Below are 20,909 nucleotides of genomic sequence, written 5' to 3'. Positions count from 1 at the left end.
CGCTTACCTCAAGGGTTTCAAATGGTCTGGGGAGGAGGGTCAGGATTGTTCAAAAAATGAAACTCTAAAGCTATGCTTTACTTTGAAAACCCACAGCACCGCTTGTAATAAATGGTAAGCATTGTTGTTACTGATTTTTTCTTTTGCTTTATTATTTCTGCTAGCTGTTGGGAACTGTTTCTAGTTTTTGATGTGGTACAAAACATTCCAATTAAGAAGAGACTCTAGTAAGGTCTTTTAGGTTTTCTAGATGCAGAATCGCAGTTAACTCCTTATAATCTACAGTCCTTCGGGCTTTTTCAGGTCAAAATCCCTTAAGTCATTTTTTAATGAGTGACTCACCTTAATATTGAAGGCATCAGTAGCAAAAACCAGCAAAACTGTTTATCTGGCTAGGCTAATTACCCTAATCATAAAAAATAAATCTGTGATGGTCTTTTAAATGTTTGCAAGAAAAAATAAGTAAGGAATTTTTTAATATGCATTTGTTTTCTGGAACTTCTGTTTTTCTAATACTGACAGGAACTGGGGCAGAGGATATAAAAAAGGTAGGTAACAGTAAGTAGATGCCTATTTTTAGGTCCACAAACTCTTCTGTTTTCACAGGAACAAAAAGCCATGCAGATTCTTTTTCTTACGTGTACATCCCTGCAGTAGACCTGCATGTACTTGCCCTCATTTACCTGAGTCATACTTGTAACGCTGGATAGGTAATGGCAGTTCAGACACGGCTCTCCATTGCCACTGGCAATAATAAGACTCAGAAGTCAGGGTGAAAAACAACTTCTGATTCAGCAGCCCTGGATATTTTTGGTGGACTCCTCCATCTCCTGCAGTACAGACAGCAGTGACCCATCCTGTTTGTCTCCTTACCCCTGCTTTGTTTTATACTTGATCTCAGTTGTGGCTGTTCTACCAGTATGGCCCCACCTCACACTGAACACGGGAAGCAATGATACTGGGGAGGGTGGAGCAGACCTGCTGCTCCCCTGTTATCTCACCCTGCATCTCTCCTTTGCCCCGTATCTTCTTGAACTAATCCACACCTCCTCAGGCTGGTATAAAACAATTTAATTTAAATAGCATCAGCTCATTGGACTTGACTGAGTACACATCAACAGCTTACTGAGACGAATCACAACTAAATAAGGCTGCAGAGTCAATGTTTTTCTCTCTGCTTCCATCACATTTTCCTATTTGGAGAGTGCAGGTTGGTTTCATTTAATGACTTACGGGTACAGTACGGAGGACTTTACAGAACAGGAAGGTCTATGGAGATTGACTCTTGCTTATGCCACAGGAATGTGAGCAAGATCTTGAACTTGGGTCATTCATAGACATGGTATTAAGCAGGCCTTAACCAATGGGCTGTACTCTGGTGGTTGTTGGAGAATGAGACAGAACAAGCAGACTTTGACTTTGTCTCCCACAGTATCCTTATAGCCAAACAGGTTAGCGAATGATAAATAATGTGGGTGACTTCTGGCTGGACCACTGGTCTCACAGTTTGTGATCAGCAGCACAAAGTCCAACTGGTGGTTCATTACTAGTGGCATCCTTCAGGGATTGATAGATCACTGATACTGTTTAATGCCTTTATTAACAACCTGGATGATGGAATACAGTACACTCTCAGCAAGTTTGTGGATGATACCAAACTGTGAAGAAGTGGTTGATACGCTGGAGGATTGTTCTTCAACATGACCTTGACAGGCTGAAGAAATTGTCTGACAGGAATCTCATGCCATCCAACACAGGCAAATGTAAAGTCCTGCAGCTGGGATGGAACAACCTTCTGCAACAGGGCAGACTGGGGCTAACTGCACAGGAAAGGCCCTTACAGAAAAGAATCCCAGGGTCCTGTTGGATTGAACATGAACAGGCAGTGTGCCCTTGTGGCCAAGGAAGCCACTCTCATACTGGGCTACTGAGTTAGAAAGGATGTAGCCAGCAGATTACGGTAAATGATGTTTCCTCTCTAATCCACACTTGTGAGACTACTCTGTCCAGTTTGGGGTTCCCTGGTGCAAGAAAGTCAGGGGTGTACCAGAGTAAGCCCTGCAGAAGGTCATCAAAGATGGTCAAAGGGCTGAAGCACTTGACATAGGAGGAAAGGCTAGCAGACTTAGGTTTGTTCAGCCTTAAGAAGAAAAGCCTAAGGCTAGGAGAGCTTATTGCTGTCTTCATCTACTTAACAGGAAAGTGGAGCCAGGCTCTTTCTGGAATTACATGGATGTAGGATAAAAGGCAATGGAAACAAGCTGCAGCATTTTAAACCCAATTAGATATAAAGGAAAAGAAAATTCACCATGAAGGTGGTCAGATACTGCCACGAGTTGCCCACAGATGTTGTGGAGATACTGGAGATACTCAGAACTAAACCTGACAAGGCCCTGAGCAACCTGATCCAACTAACTAACACGGTGTCTCTTCCATCCTGTAAAGTCTTTGGTATCAATGCCTGGGAGGTTCTTGTTCATTGATGTTTTGGAAGTTTTAATAAGTTTCAGTGAAGTAGACTGCTACCAATCCAGAAGTCATGGTTTCCGAACACTAGACTACAACCAGGTCTATTTTTTGCACTTGGTGAGGCCTCGATGATGCCTCTGCACAGGTTACTTGCCTGAAAGCTATAGCTATTTTGTTCCAGCACAGTGTTTTTCTTTGCTGGGATCTGTGCAGGGATCTGAACTTCGAGTCTCTGAGACAACAAAGAAAAGCTTATCTTATGTAGCTGATGTGAAGACAGCATGTAGCTTTACGTAAACCAACTGTTTTCTAGGAGTGAACATCACCTGAGTACTACTTAAAACTAGAATTTGAACTATATTTCAGTAGATTGTAATTTGATAAAAAAAACAGATAAGGTGAAAACACAAGCCCCAAAGTAAATAATCTTTTTAGTAAAATACAGCTATGTGGAGCCTCATGCATATTTTTAATCCATATTGAAGAAGAACTTAAAAGGTCAGGAGTCCAGCCTGCTGAATGCAACACTTCCCTCCAGGTTAAACTTCAGAATAGAAACCGTCAAATCTCAGTCCATCACTCATGTCAACAAGAAAGTGTATGAAATTACCTTGTTGTCAATGACTAAACAAAAAATGTTACAGATGATTGCTTGATACTTTTTGTACGTACTTTGTCAGTACAAAATTGTAAGAGGTCATAGAGAGTATAAAGTAAGAGAAAATTGAGTTCATCACAAATCTTCCAGTTTGGAGAAGATGAAAGCTCTAGATATATTGACAAAGAATCTGCAATACCTATCTGTCTTTCTACAGGACACTGAAGTATAGATGTTATACTCATTTCTTGGTGTTTCATATTCTGAAGAGTATGTTAATGTCATCAAAAAACCAAACACTTCTCAATTAGGCAATAAACAAAATCGCACCAACTGATTTGACAAGAGCCACTGAAATAAAGATCTCCGCTTCTGCTAATAAAAGGATGACATGTAAAAGATAAGGATTTCTGTTTGAATCAGCAAATTAATTTGCATCTTTTTCATTGCCATAAAGTTGTAGTAATTGTTACTCGAAGGCAGAAAGTAAAATTTTACTTTTATACAAATGTTAAAACCACGACAACAGAGAATTTGATTCTTCTTAATAAATTGTTAAAAAAGCACCACAGTTCAATATTTTAAATTCCTGTTGCATGTTACTTACACCTCTAACATGAAACATTGATTGTGACTTTATACAGTTTTATTACAGCTTAAACAAAGATGTGAACCTAAATTCTGTATGAATGACATCAGTAGTTAAGTATCTAACAAGAAATGATCATCACTATAAATCTATTTTACATTTTACAATGATTGTTTAAGACAGCTGAGCCTCATATGAGCTGAAAGAGGATGTCAGCATACAGCAGCTGCTGATAATAACCAGCGTGTGTTGGCAAGAGCTTTTTGTTTTCTGAAGATAATTAAAATTTGCTATAGTTTTCCAGCTGCTACATAGTCAAGAAGGAATACTTTTAAAAAATTGGTGGGCCATTTTTTATTCTCTTTAAAGGCATTGTGACCATCTCCACTGAAAAGTCACTAAAGACAATTCTTCTTTTATTTCAGTTTTCCATATTTTCTACAAAACAAACTGCACAGCAATAGTTTAGACCAGAAAATCGTTAACTGTCAGCTGAGGAGGAAGAAAGCATTGTAGTAACATAAATGTTTTGCTGAACAAGAAAACATAGGAACACAAGTAGTTGTATCCTTATCCTTAAAATTCTGTATAATCTGTATTCACCTTGTATTTTAAAAGCTACAGCCTTTCTTTATTGGGATCACTGTGTTTTGAAAAACTTTCTGCTTTCAGTACCAGTCAGCAGAAACCATAGAGATATAAAAAGCCCTGCCAGTGTGGGCAGTAAATAGCTCTGTAGAGCTACAATTAAAATGCCAGTAGTTTTATACTGGTCCTCATTAAAGCCTTAAGATGGGATATTTCCAGGATTTTAGCCTACAGTCTTTCTAATTCTCCTGTAACTTCACACACAGTGGCTGGGCATGACTCTCTTCCTGCTTGTACAACTCTAGGCCCTACGCCCAACAAGAGTCCAACAGCAATGCAGTATTTTTCTTGAACAAAGTCTTCTACAGAAGTGGTCCAAACCACAATTTTCTAGAACAATGCAACTTCAAAGGACTGAGCCACTTCTGATCAACACATAGTTACCCAGTTAAAGTCAACTAAATGAATAGTTTCTTGAATAACCTATGTGTGCATTATTATGGAAAAATAACTGGTTTTAATCAAAGCCTCTAATGGCAGGGCTTGACTACTTCAAAATACCATTATTGTCAAGGAAGCAGGAATCATACCCATATCAGGGCTATGATAAAGTAATATCCACTCTTTTTTTCCATATCACACGTTTTGCAGGCTGTTCTTTGTAGAACCAATGCAGATGAACATGCCTTGAGCAACCCGGGCCAGTGGTCCTAACTGGAGGTTATCAGAGAGCTAATGAATGAAACTCTCTGGAGACCAGCTCTCCCTGTGCCAGAGTACTGTCAGAATAAAGAAAAGCAGGATGGTGAAACGACATGGGGCAAAGCTAATGATTTCTATACTTTTTGAAATCTTAAATTATGTATAAAACAGTTAAATGACTACAGAATTGTATTCATTCCACACCTTTAAGAGCTGACAAGATATCCTGCAGAAAGATGAGGGCAGATTGCTGGGTCTGGTACTGAGCAGCACTCTCTACACTATGGGAGGAGGAGAACATTCCCAGTCATTGCAACTTCCAGCAGTGGTGAACTGTTTAAATCTTTGTACTTGAAGTGTCTAGTGCCATCAGAAATCTAATTTTTAAGCTTATAAAATTATCTAAATACATATACAAATATCTATACAAAGACAGATGATAGATATAGAGATAGATAGATAGATAGATAGATAGATAGATAGATAGAAGATACATAAGAGATAGACCCAGGCAATCTCTGGTTGTTCAGCTTCTACACTGTATTCCAATAATCTTAGATTATCTTACTCTGCTCTCATATCAGAACATATGTCTCATGTGCAAGAACCTGAGCTCCATTCCACAGCAAGCTTGGCTGTCAGCAGTGACGGAGCCACAGCAATACCTCATGGGTGGGGTTTGGGACACACACTGGGCTCTAGGCCACCCCTTCTGTGTCAGGAGTGGCCCCTGGACTAGCAAACATACGACGTAGCAGTGTACAACAGGGCTAATGGGAATGTAAGTGACCACTCCTCATAGCCCTCATTGCTGTTGGCTTTCCATGAGCACCTGAGGTACAAAGTGGTTTGCAATCTCAGACTGAATATACAATTCAACTAACAGAAAAGATACTAAATTTCCCTTGACAATAGTCCAGTTCTCTCACTCAGTTTAACAACATCAGAAGCCAGATTACAGCCTTGAAATATGGATCAATCACTTTGTCAGTCTTAAAATAGACTTTCAGAACCCAGTATCAGAGAAAAGAAGTATTACTGAAAAAAAAGTTCATTTTAGACCTTTTTTTAGCAACTGCAATTGTTTCCTCTTAAACTTCAGAGGACAGAACTAATGAATTGATCTTCAGATAAGAGGCCACTTGAAATAATAAGACTTTCAGCAAATAACACCACCATTATCCACCAGGGAGCTGAAGCGCTTATTATGCAGTTCAGCAAAAACTCAAAAGACACAAAGAATTCGACATGACTGGCAGCAGTAACATCTAAAAATAGCTCAGCATAAAAGCGAATTAAAATGTCACGGGATTTTTTTTCCTTCCTTCAGAAGCTGCTGGTGAATAGATCGTTCTTGGTCTGAACAGACAAACCCCGTGGCCCACGTGCAAGTGCAAGAGCAGCCCATCGCCTCCTGCCAGCACTCACGGCCCCTTCAATGAGGACGTCAGAGCTGTGAGCTGCTGGGAAGGGATGGCCTGAAGCATCTCAGAGGGGACCCACTGCCACGCACTCCCTTGGGGAGCACCACTCATGTAATGTCTGAACAGCCGGCAGTGGGATGGAGACAGCTCTGGCTTTCAGCATGAAGTGGTGGATGAAGGTATAATCTTGGCCATGAATCAGTGCTGGTATTATTTGATACAAGCTACATCACTCAGGCAGTGGTAGGAAATACAGCTTTTGCTGCAATGGCTTGGGTTTTGGCATGGATATCTAGTTTTAATGCTGAATCAGCAGTCCAAATGATTAAGTTTTTAGTGGTGAAGTATTCTGAATAGTTTGGAAGGGACTTTTAAAACAGGTATAGTCCAATTCTTATTGAATTTAAAAGAAAAAAAAAAAAAACAACCCATTTAACTTTGGATAAGACCTAGGGAGACCACCACGCTTTTAAGGAAGTGAAGCCAACAGAATGGCAGTTTTAAAAAGTCCTCAGAAATATCTATGAATATGGTTGTCAAAATGAAAGGAAAAAGGAAAAAAATTAGAAGTCAAGGACTTACTGCCTCCCTGTCAGTGCCAAGTATTAACTTTTGGATTTCACATTATCCCCCTCAGATAAATGTTTGCAGGAAGAGAAAGCCATTATCTTTGAAGTTAGAGAATGATTAGATATTCAGCTGCCACCATCAGATGCAATTAAAGACACAAAACTTAGATTCATGCCACAGAACATGTGAGTTTGCCAAAGATATTATGAAATACCACATTGTGCAGTTCTAAGAGCCTTGTCCTGTCCAGCCTCCCACTCCCATACCACTTGGAGACTAGGAAAAACTAATAGTTCTGTCGCTTCCTTAAGCTAAAAGCATGCACAAGGATTGTGCTTTTCACATGAGTCCTACACTTGTGCCAACTCATTGTTGAGAGAAACACTTCTTCTTTCTCAAATCTAGAGTCACCTTACATCTTTGGTCCCTTTTCAAGTCTCAGGTACATTGAAAGGATGCTCAATGCTGCTGCAGTTATGGGGATGAGCAATATGATCTAATTACTTGGAGTAGTCTTTGCAGGCTCTGATTTTACACAAACTTGAGATATTGATTTCAAAAGAACAAGGTTGTGGTTAGCTAATGTGAACCGTCTGCTGCACAGTATGAAATAATGAAAAAGACTTAAGTAGTCATTTTTTTTAACAGAATTTACTTCTGCATTTATGCAGGACGGAAAAGGCAGTTCACAATAATATACATCTACTTTTGCATACTTTTTTCAGAAACTTCGAAGCATTAAAAATTGTACTACAGCAAGAAATGTTTACCTTTCTTGGGGTAAATAGTACCAAAACATTAATGTTTAGATTTTTAGACCTGTGGAGCAAGGTTTCTCCTCATTTTATATCTCCTGTGGCAGTGCAAAGAGTGGTTACACTTACAGTGCCCAACGAAAGACTGCTTGACTCCTTGATCAAGTAGCATTGCTCAGCTCATGTTCACACTACCTAGGACTAGTCCTCTCTCCCATAAACTTGCTCAGCATTGAGTTATCTGGAGAAGGCCAAAATAGACCCAGGGAGTCGTTTGCTCAGTGGAGATGGGATTACTCCAACTCATCTCCCATCCCTCTTATTCAGCAGTACAGACAGGCCCACTCAGGCGGACATTTTACTTCCACAGGCCTAGTTCCTAACACAGGAACACGACGTGTTAACACCTAATGTCTTAAAGCAGAAATTTGTGGGCTACAGGGATAATCCACATTGAAGTATTGGCCCAAAGGATGCGTTTATAAGGAAGTGGAAAGAATTGTCAGGGATCTAGAGAAAAATGTCAGGATTCAGGCTGTGCTGGGGGGTTAGAGAAGAGTAAAAGCTGTACAATCATCCTTGCTTCTGGATACATTCCCCAGTAAAGGCTGTACCGCAGCCTTTAAGGAAATGCCTTTCCTTAATGAGAGGGTGTCATATTTTCCTGCAAATGTGACTTCAATAAGGAAGCTGAGAAATCTCCTGGAAAGATGGCAGGTTTGGGGGCGGGGGATACTGGGAGGTGTGTGTTCGTGGCTAAAGAGGGTAAGAGCTACAATCAAATTTAGAGACGTGGCCCGCTTTGAACTTGCTGCTTTTTTCCATATTCATAAACCACTCGAGTGACGGAGAACTAGAAATTAGCACAGCACAATCGATAAAATAAACAAACCATGAAAGACATTGGTGACACATTAAGGGGAAAAAGTCAGATACACTTTAGGCCATTAGGACTAAATGAGAGTGACAACAATGAATACATATATATATACAAATTTTGCTTCCAAATTCTGAAAACTTTGCTCGCACAAACAGACCTTCCTTAACCACAATCCTATTAAAAGAGAGCACAACTATTGCCAAAGGCCTTTACTATCTAGCTCATTTAAACAATACCACTTGACATTATTAGGATTTATTATTTTGCTCCTTTAGTACAGAGGAAGATTCATCTGAGTAAGTTGCAGGACCGAGTCCTTCTTTGGCAAAGGACTTTGAGTGGAAAGCAAAGCGTCTGGTATGTTCCAGCAAGGCAGTTTCCACACTTGGCAGATGTTATTTACTTAAGATGTACTGTGCAGCCTGTATTTTAAAATAAGCTATTTCTCCGAGATCACCTAACTTATCACAAGGACAGAAACTTTTGCTCATCTGCGGGTGTTATGTTAGTCAAAACCCCACGTAGCCTGAAGTGTTATGGAATTATTTTCTTCTCCTAGTAGAATTAACCTCCTCAGCCCTGTTAACAGATGAGAGACGAAAAGCCACAACGTGTTTTCAGACTGAGTCATGCACATTCTTTTCAGCTAAGCCATAATGCTCCCAAGTTCTCTGAATCATGTTGTCTGCTCTTAAATAGCTCCTAGATGGTCCAGCCTGAGGTGCTCAGGCCCTCCTCTCCCCCACCACACGATGGTGTGCGGTCAGTATTGTGATGATCTGCTCTAGTAAGCTCAGCTGACCTGCTGAACTGAACCGGAGGGGAAATTCAACAAGTTGGTAAGCATAAGCACACACATGAGTGTTTTACAAGGCATGAAGATGAGGGTTTACTGACCTGCCCACATTCAAACACCTGTAAAATACCTGTCAATAAGAAATTACACAACTAGCATATACTGGATCAAGCCCACAGGCCATATAATTCAGCATTTTACCCTCATAAGCAGTTATTGCAAGGTGTAACAAACTCAACGATGGACAATTGTTGAATAGCCTAATAACCTAACTACAAGGGACCTGTTTTCTCAGTCCCTTGGATCAGAGGCTTAGACACTAATCTAAATATATATGATGCCCTATATGAAACAGCTCACGTATTTGTTTCAGTACAACTAGAAATCTGAGAATATTGTATGATACTAGTAAGATAAAAACAATGACTACGGCTGAGATGATACCAATGACTTTATAGTGTTTGCATTTGAAACAAAATGGAGGAATAAAAAGCCCATAAGGATCTATTGCCTAGAGAGAAAAACAATATCTGGCTGAATCTAAAACTGCGGATTTTTTAAATTAACACTTATGGTGCTCAGGGCACAAATACTGCACTTTATTTTCAGGGATTTATGTATAAATACAGACACAAGAGTCTCACAGTAACAAAAGTGCTATGTACGGATTCTTTTAATTAATCTATTTTTTGTGAGTAATTTCTGTTTTACTTCTGTTATGTAGCATTTCATAGACCCCATTTACTTATCACTACATCTTCTAAATTTAAACTAAAAAAAATATAATGATGTTCACACTAATGATTCATTTATTGAGCATATATGCTACATTTATTTGGATTAAATGTATTTTAACATTACTGGCTCTAATTATACAATAGGATTAATGTGAAAATTAAAAATCTCCTCAGTGACCAATACAGAAGACATATAACACAACTACAGCTGTTCATTTCACCACAAACAATTTCAAAACAAAAATGTCTCAAGTGAGGATTTCACCTTGGCTGAAATGCTGCTTTCAGTGAAATCGAGAGCAAAAGTCCCCTGACTTAAAAGAATAGCCAAGATTTCCTTCTTGGTGTCCAACCTGCATGTGTCAACCCAAGTGTCACAACACCCAGTGGCTGTGAAGTTATAAGGCCAGAAGGAACCACTGTCATCATTGAGTCTGATCTGCACTACCTCACAGGGCATTTCTTGGTATGTACCATATATCTTGACAATTTCAGCTTTTGAACCTTTGCCAGGTAGTGGCTCCAGTGAAGATTTCTCTCTTTCAACTGTCCTGATATCTATGAAGTACAACTGTGTTAAATTTTAATTAGCTGGACTGCCATCTTTCACACCATATATATATTTATCTATATCTATATTTAAATAAACATACCTCAGGGCACTTTGAGTTTATAAATACCCCTCAGGATGTTCACATTTTTTTGTGTGAAACGTTCACATAAATACTTCAGCCATTTCAGAATACAAGTTTAGGAAAAAAAAGAAAATTAAAGAAATTCTACACTTTGAGTTTAAAAACTCCAGTTTCTTGAAGTTTAGTGCTGAAGACTTGAGGAAAGACAGTGTGTGAGGAAGGAAAGATGACGGTTAAGAGACGTGGGGTCTCAGTTCCTAATGGATCTTCAGATTCTGTAAGATACTTAATTAATACTCGATATTGTTTAATGGACCCAAAGATCCCTCTGCTGTGAGCACATGCCTGCCCTGCACGTCTGACACCAGAGAGGGTGACAGACCATGTTCCAGCTGGGGTCTGCAAGGCACCTCTGCAGCTGAGGATGTTCATCCTGGTGCCTTGTGCCACCCCAGGCCCAGCCCCGTCCCCTCCTGTGTGCCTGGGCTGGGGTGCAGACATGGGGCCACCACAAGTGGAGGCACCAGGGGTTGAACAAGAACTGCCAGTTGCTACTGTCAGGAGTCATCCCCCAAGCTCAAGAAGCAGTAGGTCACTGGCACTGGTCAGAGATGACCTGAGTGGTGGTAGTTGTACCGTTACCACCAAGGCTGAATCTTGTGGGTTAATCTTTTACTTTCCTGGGTTGAGACAATAAAGTTTAAACGTGTAGGTAAAAGGTGGCCAGCATCCAAGACATGGGAAATACTATGATCTGGGTAGCCTGATCAACCATATTTTGTTTTCCTGTATGTCTGAACAAAGCCACTGTCTTTAATTACATAATCTTATCCCGCTTCCCATCTCCATGGATGGACAATTACTACATGTGTGTGTGCACATCCAGAACATGATCCAGGCTTTTTTAATGCAGACTATGACTAGAACATTTTCACTTCCATGACCTCCAAGTTCTCCTTCTGTGTATGGGAGCATATTACAGCTATCTCTTGCTGATACTTGCTTTGTTTTACATTAACAGTTGAAATTTAAACACATATAAAATGCATAATTTTTTTGACAAATCACACACATCCCTTTTTAACACTCCACAAACTGTACTCATGCTTAGAAAAAAAAAGACTTAAACTTGCTGGACTAGCTCCAAAGGGAAGACAATAGAAACGATCATTTGTTTGTACCTCTAATGCTTGCTCAAACCAGACAAATGCAGCTGACACAGAGGTAATGGTACTCAGATCAAAACTGAACTTGCAACATATAAGAGTATAAAATATCTGCTGATTGTTGAACAGAGAGTTTGCCTTGAAAAGCTATAGTACGCTTTGAGATTGCCTTATTGAATGATTTTCTTCAACTGCTCTTGCCTGTGGACATGAACTGAGACAAATCACAAGGCGTTACTGTGGGCAGGAATTTACTCACTGAGAACAGGAATTTGTCTTCTTTTAATTTGTTTCTTCATATTATTTTCTTATTGAAAGTGCAGTCTAAGAATCAAATTCTACTGTAGATGAATGGGGACATTCCTTTACCAGCTATGCTAAGATGTGCAGGAGCAGATGTGGCTTCATTCACCTTGACGTACAGTCTACTTGTGCTGCACAGTCAACAACTTCAATTTAATATTTTTAGACTGTTACCTTAATTCCTCATTTGTTTTTACTTACAGCTACTTTTTATATTTTCTGTTCTGCACTGAATTTAGCCATATACTCTGAAAGAAATAAGAACTTTGTGACTCATGTAATATAAATTCTTGAAAGTCACCACCTTATTTATTTAAAGACAACATGAGTAACCATTAATGAATTCTCACACAGTTACTGCATACACATTTTGAATAAATACCTCAGACCAAGCATGCTACACCCTGTTCTTTTATGCTGAGGCATGTGTCCCCTTCAGCGTGGGGGAAAAGGGAATCATCAAAAGACCACATTTTGAAAATACCTATTTAATATCAGACAGATAATTACTACTCACATTCACAGCCCACCACATTTCTGCCTCAAGGAGTCAGTGGTGTACATAAACCAAATATTTAGGACTTTCAAAGTATGATCTGATTAAAATAACAGTCTAGTTCCTTTTATTTCCCTTGTGGTGGTTTTCTTTTTAGAAATGATTAAATAGTGTAATTCCTCTAATGATTCATTTAGTTTATTTTTAACTAACACCAAAAGAAAATACGAAGGAAGGCTTCTTCAGCAAATGTGTTTTTAAAGGAGGAAGAAAAGCTGTATTGCACAAGACGATAAAGTAATTTAGCATCGTTTGGAATAGTACACGCAGCTAATGACCGAAACGATAGAGGAATATGTAACACTTTGTATTACAATGTGCTAGTGAACCAGGTTCCTATACTGGCACAGGAGCTTTGACTGCTCTATACATTGTACACGTTATGATTCTATAAACCATTCTTTTCACTAAGGAAAAACATCCCTGATCTAAAAACTTCAGTGCTTTCTACTGTGGGTGCCCCTGTTTGGACAACCAGCAACTGAAAATGATCTGGACAAGAAGTAGAGTACAGGTATTCAAAAAAGCCCCAAGGCAGCTTAGCTCTTAAACATGTGGCAGATCTGTTTTCAGCAAAGCAATTAACCAGGCAGAATTCACTTTTCCAGCGATATTAAAATGCAGGCTGGATGTTTTTCTAAACATATGCTATAATTCAAACAATTATTAGATGGGGAGGTGCTAACACAAGAATTGGGGTAGCAGCATTCCAAGGAATTGTCTTACTGGCCTTAAAATGTATGATTCAAGGACATATGAATTCAAGGAGACTAAATACCTATTTACATGCTTTACTCAGGTGACTGAAAGCAATTTTGGTTTTCATCTTACATCTCCTAATTTACTTTTCAATACATTCTTGACCAGCTGCTCTCTGGTGCTCCATTAGTATGGAATCCCACTTGCTAATGGGGTAAAACTCACTCACCTCTAAAGGGACAAGCTGGTTCCTCCATCCATATTACAGTGCTCTTCCAGTGCCCTCTGGGACTGGGACTCCCTGCCAAACCCAGATACTGCTTACAGTCCAACTAAGGCGGGCACAGAGGGAGTAATGCTGACCCAGTGAACCCTCCCAAAATTCTTGTCAATCACTCTGATGCATCTAGGGTTTAATCCAGAGTGTAAACTGGAGGTTTCAGATTGAGTTATACTGGTTAGAGTTAGCCTTTTTGGTATTACTAACACAGCTATTTCAACGCAATTACCATGTAGTAGTTGGAGCACTGAAGAAAAAATGTGTATTTTGCATATGATTTTCCACGAGATGTGTATATTCCTACATATGAACTCATACACAGATATCAGCATCTGTTTGCACACATAATTTCATTATTGCTAATGAACTGAGACTTAGCTGACCCAGTTTTCCCTCAATAAAATAAGTGAAGAAATAAACAACACATTCTTACTGATCCAAAATACACAAATAATTCATATAATTGAACTATAGCATATATCATATCATCAAGGCACTACAAAAACATCATTTCCCACAGCTCTGTGTGGAACAGGTCAGAAAGCAGCGACAAAGCACCTCAGACTGACCATCTATGCGACAAGTTGCAGGCAGAAAAGTCGCAGCTTGGAAACTTCTCTCTGTCCCACCACTCAGCCTCTCAAAAGCCTCAGCACCACTGCGTGGCTTTGGCAGCCTCAGTTGTCCCGGACAGCTGATGTGTGATGGGTTACAACGGGGAACGTTAAACAGCACCATGACAGGTAGAAGTGTAAGTCCATCTCATCCACAGCCGATGCTTGAAAATTAAGCTGGTACTAGTACTGCACCAAAACCACTTTCAAATAAACCTGGAGAAACATAAATTACCCTTTCTTTCCGTTCAATCCAGGCTGTACACTGGGTACAAAGAGTGACATAATATCCTTCCTGAAATCAGAGCTGCAGTGAGGACCAGTATCCTTCAAACATGACCAGTTCCTGAGACTGCCTTGCAAACAACTGCTTTTTCCTAATTGCCAGAGAAACTATCTTTTTCATCTTTTTTTTTTAAAAGCTGGCCAAAGTATTATGTATTGTTATCTTTATAAAAGCAATGGAAGTTTCATCACTACATCACTGTACTTCTGCCAGAGTTTGACAACCACGGATATAAAGAATCTCACACAGAAATAGCTACTCCATTTAACGGCTGTTGGTCAGAAGCTCACATCAATTTCTGTGATATCTGCCAGATATGACAGTAAATTGTCTTAACTCTATGCCTGACCCTAGTTAGCAGAATCAAACATATTTTTACAAGCTGTCAAGAAAGTGACTGTTATCTTCAGGATTTTTTTTTAATGAAAAATACAAGACACACTCCTTTTCTGCATGCAGGATCACATCTACTTTGGAAACATTCTTGGAAACAGGATGCTATACAAAACTATGATCAATGCAAAACTATGTATTGATTTGCTTTTTAATCTGGAAAAAACTGTAGCGTTGGTTTCAGTTTTTTGTATTTGCATTAATGATTCTGAGGATGATTTTAAATTGTATGCGCCGGCCAAAGGATTTGTTCCGAAGCCAACCTGCATTTAGCTTTAGTGCTGTAGATATACATTCAGAAAAACAAAATCAATACGTCTGTAATGACTGCCTAGATAACTGCATAAGCAGCTGCAGAAAGCCAAGTCAGCAATTATTTTTAAGGACATGTGACAAGTTTTCTAATCCTCTGACAGTTACGCATGCTTGTTTCCAAAGGATGTTATCCCAGCTGCTTCTTCTGGCTGCTCTGGACTTCTGCTTTGTTTTTAAGTGTTATATTGTCTGTTGTCTCTCTGTGCTTTACCACAGGCAGGCTTTACCTGCAGCAATCGGAGCAGATGTACTGATGCCAGTAATTGTTCTGCAAGTCAGAAAAGACGAACTTCAGCACCTAACCTACCACACAGTTTATGATTAAAAGATAATTTGATTAAATAGCTAATCATGCACTAGTGTTTGTCTCTTGGTTCTCTATGTATGCATACATGTGTAGAAACAAAGAAGCACGGATGACTATTTCAAACTCTAACTCTAGCCAGGTTAGTTCAGAAGAGAAACAGGAAAAGAGCCTGAAATATGAGGCATTAAAAGTTGTTCTCTTATGAAAGAGGGGACCTGCAGACCCTGCAACAACGCCAGACTAAGGAGGGTTTCTGTCAGTGACTCACCTTGCTGAATTTTTGTCAGTAGCTGGTGACGGGCGAGAATCCTGCTCGTCCTGTACGGAGGGCGCCTGGTAGTTTGATCGAATCGCAAGTACATCTCCTGGCCCTCCGGTGACACCGAGTTCAGGTAGTAACAGCCTGTGCCTGACGTCCTGGGCACCTGCTTAAACATTTCTGCTCCTTTAAAATCCCTCCGTCAGTCTGGGCTGTGGCTACTCCAGATTATAATCAGGGTAATGAAAGGAGGGAGGCAACAAGCCCTAGGGAGCTGAAAAGAGCAAGCGCTTTAAAAGAAAAAGGAGTGCCAAAAGCTACAACTCAGGATTCCTGCTTCTCCCACATGATCTGCACGGGCCAATCGCTCGGAGTCCAGCCTGTGGAAGCAGAGCCTGCCTGAGCGGGACAGCCAGCCTGGGACAGCCAGCCTGGGACAGCACCGGCAGCCCCTGGGCACATGGAGCTCACCCAGCACAGGGGGGCTGCACCGGGCCCCTCTGAAAGCAAAGAAGAAAAAGATGAAGACAGTTGGAAATGCCTGTTTTAAAGTACACAGGGCTGTGGAAAACCTTTTCTTCCTCCGCCCCACACCACCCAGCTGTCGACTCATCTCTGGAGAAGATGCCCTCGCCAGTTTTCTAAAAATCATACCCTTGTTTGCCAAGAAAAAGTCAGTTTACGGAAGGGCTGTCTGAATCCCCAAAACCACAAGGTACAAGGAGCACTTGGAACAAATGAAACCCTTGGGACGAAAAAAAAATCAACAACACCTAGCAGCCGGCACTCAGCAGTAAACTAAGTTTAAGAGTCCCAGATACTAGTGTCACCAAGAAATGGGCACAGCTTGGACGAGAGGAAAGGGATGAAGAGATTCTCTGTTCTTCAGGTTCCTCACCATAACGTCTTCTGTGTTTTTGTAACAGACAGAGGAGAATCTGTTTTCATTCAGTCTTACATATCAACTATTGAGTTTGCAAAACATGCCATTTATTTAGCTGATTATATGGAAGCGGAACACTGCCATTTTTATCAGCAAGTGGGCAGCAAACTTGAGTAAAAATACACCAAAAAATGTCTTCCTAGTATGCCTGACAAATAATTTTCCATTAGATTTTTAAATACCAATATTTTGATTTAATACACCCCTAGCATGAGCTGATTTCTAAGGAAGCAGAGCTCTTTCCAGGGAGTATTGTGATCAAGACAGTTTCTGATGTGAGCATCACTGGCCCACAATAATTTCACAGCCCTGGAGATCAGCGTCACAGTATCACAAAGCTGGGAATGACAGAGACTCAGGAGGCTCTTCCACCCATCTGGATGAACGGGCTCCTGCGAAAACCCATGAGCAGGCAGCAGGGCAGGGGCAGGCAGAGGGGAGGCAGTGGGGCAGCCGGCCAGCACAGACCCTGCACAGACCCTGCACAGCTCAGGCAGCCCGCTGCCATGTCCCAAATCCCTGCCCCATCCCAGGGGGCCAGTGTCAAGCTGCAGGATGGGGAGCCAACCGCTGCTGGAGTGGCTGCAAGCCCCGGGCAGAATGGGTTCAACACCCATCCCAGTCCATGGAAGATCTTGACCTCCCCAGAGAGATGGGGAGGGCATCTACCTGCAGTGACATTATTGTCTGCGTCCTGTTCTCCAGTCCTGAGGCCAAAAATATGTCACAGCTTGCCTTCGTACGACGGAGCTCTCCTCCCATGCCCAGCCTGGAAGAGGCTGCTCACCAGGGCAGGGCTGTGGGTGGCACTGCCTGGGACATGCCTGCTCCTGAAGGACAGGGTCAGGTCAGCTTGCAAGGGCAGAGGTAGCCACCTAAATGTGAGGGAGGAAAGGAAGGTTGTCTCATACACAAATATTTATTAGAATTTTGCTCTGTGCAAACTCCTTAGGGCATGGATTTATTGCGATGCAATCTGTTCTCTGTACACCTTATGGATTTCATTCCTAATCAATGTGGGGCTTCTGCAGTGCTGTAAAATGGAGATATATAATTCCGGGTACTAGAAATTTAAAATTAATGCTCTAAACAAAAAGCCTCCAAGACCTGTTATTACCATCCACAGGATCTGTGAATCCTGCGTTTTCTGTTCCAGATGTGGCTGTATCATCTTCTCCAAGACTCCCAGTAGGGATTTGAAATGCAAGACAAAAGACACAGCACCACCAACATCTGTACTCCCAAATGGCGCTGCTTACTGGCAGCCAGGAGCAGCAATGACCAGTATATAGTGGAGAGGCAGGAGAGCCACATAGGTGCAAGCAGGAGCCTGAGCAGGAGGGGATGGTTTTTGTTCCCACCTCAGCTTGCCCCACCCCAAGAAAAGTCAGCATGTCAGTCACTCATTTGCTGTCTTTTGAAGAATAAATATCTCAGAGACTCCCAAGTGTCAATGATGTGCATAGTATTTATCCAAACAGACATTACCGCCATGCAGCTAAATTCTTTTTTGATTAATCTACAGTCCTTTGATCTAATTCTACTTATAAAATGCTATTGCTAGTGGAAAAAGCAATTATTAACATTTCATAGCACTCTGTTTAAATTTTCATAGGGATTTCTTTTTCTGCTGGAATATGCATTAACTTTTTCAGCTAATGGGATTCTATGTTATTCCTTGTGATATTTCCAAGGACTAGGAAGCAGTTTAACAGAAATGTAATGCTTCAAAAGCCAGCCCAAAGAAACCAAAACAAACCAAGGCAGGAGCCTGAGTAACATGGTGATTCACAAGGAAGGAAGACTTACATGGGAACGAGTCCACTACGGGCTCAATGAACCCAGTTATGTGCTTGCAACAGGGAGCAAAGCACCAGCCTCTGTGGTGGTCCATCCTTCCTGGGTCCCCACCAGAGGGTAAGCGAGGGGCAGAGCTGCCCTCCCGGCTTCCCCAGCAGCACATGTCCGTGGTCAGGAAGGGCAGGGTGAGGAGCCTCCCTTGCAGGGCAATGACTTTCCCTTCCTCCCGAACACAAGGGTCCAAACACGACTTCAGAGCCGGAGGGCTGCTCCCAGCTCGGTGCTGCCGAGCACTGCCTCTGCCGAGGCTGAATTCTTTGGCTCTGCTCCAGCACTTACACAGAAGTCGAATGAAACAAGAAACAACAAGAGTTAGCTGGTCTCGCGGTGCTCATTTGAAGGCTCCTGTGCTTGAAGTTGTGCTCAGTGGAGGAAAGAAGTAGTCCTCATTGCATACTTCTAAAATGACTGTCTCCTCATTTGGTGACTGCCTCGACACTCACTGTTTATTTTCAAAAATGCACCATTCAAATAAAGAAACCTCTTTAGCCGTCAATCTTTCAGATAAAAAGTCCTACAGAAGCCTAAGCTGTTACATAAGAGTGCCAATTAATACTTCAGTCTCAGTCTACAGACTGTTTCTGGAATAGTTGATAGAGCAACACTGAACTTCATGCTAATGCACCTCATAAAAGCACTTCAAGATGAAAGCTTTCCCGTGCATTTTACAAAGGCTGCGGCAGAGCTCCAGCACACACCTGAAATCGTTGCCTGTCATGACAGCAGCACAGCCCAGGAGATGGAAATCCAACCCCATGATCCCACGTTTCAACTGATCCACGTAGAAATGGAGATTCCTTCATAAAACCACAGCGGGAACTGGTAATTTTAAACCTGAATCAGAAAGGTCTGCACTTACATCTGTAGTGGAATAGTGACATGTCACAGCTAGGTATCTAATAGGACAAACAGTGATTTGATGGATACTGAAATTTTCTAGAAGATCAGGAAGCTTCACTTAAAGTTTTATTAATAAAGCACAGCACTACTGACACCTGCACAGTGTTTATTAGTATAACTGACAAAGTCAATTCAAGGATGCTTATTCTGTATGCATTCATAGGCGGAACTGCAATGTTTAATTTTCTGTTCATTGATTTTTATGTCTCTCTTCCACCTTTTCTCCCTGAAATTGCATTTGATGTGAGAGGGAAAGAGTAAACTATTTGCAGAAAAAAACTGCCCCAGGGCTACCCATATATACTAAATTATCACAGGCAGTATATGAGATCTTCTTCCATTTAACTGAGAGCAAGGTGCCGTAATCAGCTGGAGAGAACAGCGCAGTGTAACCTAGAAATGCTAAAATATATCTGATAAGAAACTTTCCACTTACGACCAGCTTTTCTGAGCAAAACAACAGCATGAGTTCCTATGCACTACCTTGGCCTTAAACTATTACTGACATAGACATGAAGTAATGCTATAGGCAGTGGGGCACTTGAAGGCAAATTGAGATGAACAGCGCCTTCCCACTTGTATTCACATATATATGTTTAACAGGATCGCTTACTCATGTCTTATAATTCATCCTTCCTAAATAACTGTGAGACAGGTCCACAATGTGGTACATGGTGCGGAGTTCTTTGGGCTTGGATTGAACCTGCAGTTCTCACACAGTAATCAGCCACATGATCTTCCCATCGTGACCCATTTCCCTTTTATTGTTAGTTGCACTTATCTTGTTATATCGCATCTAAAATTAAATGGCAACTTGATGGCTTCTCTTCATTTGAAAGCACTTGGTGCTATGGGAACAACACAGCTTCCTAACCAGTGGAGGAGCACAGTTGTTATTAACATTAGTGACACATAGTTAGAAGAAGCCGGAAACTCTTGTTTTCAAGTCACAGAAAAAAAAAAAATAAATCAGACATCTGCTTTTAACTTGTTGGTCTCTGGATTCACTTCTATAATTCTGCAGGTAGAAGAATACTTCAGTTCGCTGGATTATGGCCAGAAATTCAATATTCTATATATGCCAGATATCCTCTATTGGGTATTGTAGTCCTATCCAAATATTATCCAGACATCTTATATTTCTTACCTGTACCTACCTTTAGAGATGCCTGCACAGCAGCTCATGTGTTAACAGCAGGCAATTCCTGCTTTCTCAAATTTGGGAAGAGAAAAATGTCATATGTGGGGAGCCCAAAGCTGTGTTTATGATGAGGGTTTCCCTTCA

General features: G+C 40.9%; 1 protein-coding gene across 3 annotated transcripts in view; it reads right to left on the bottom strand.

Moving 5' to 3' along the window:
• Positions 1-20,909, bottom strand: part of STARD13 (StAR related lipid transfer domain containing 13) — a gene marked incomplete at both ends in the record, with an annotated part of 255,942 nt that overhangs the window by 102,675 nt on the left and 132,358 nt on the right. The window contains one exon of one of the 3 annotated variants that reach the window (XM_080346962.1): positions 15,931-16,099. The exons of the other annotated variants lie outside the window; for them this stretch is intronic. Coding sequence (XP_080203088.1) covers positions 15,931-16,099 — 169 coding nt within the window. Of the gene's footprint in view, positions 1-15,930; positions 16,100-20,909 lie in introns of those variants that run through there. 3 annotated transcript variants of the gene reach the window in all.

This window comes from Nesoenas mayeri, assembly GCF_963082525.1.
Source record: "Nesoenas mayeri genome assembly, chromosome: 1".
NCBI lineage: Eukaryota > Metazoa > Chordata > Aves > Columbiformes > Columbidae > Nesoenas > Nesoenas mayeri.
The sequence above is the reverse complement of the archived record's forward strand: the minus strand, read 5'-3'. Positions and strand labels throughout refer to the sequence as shown.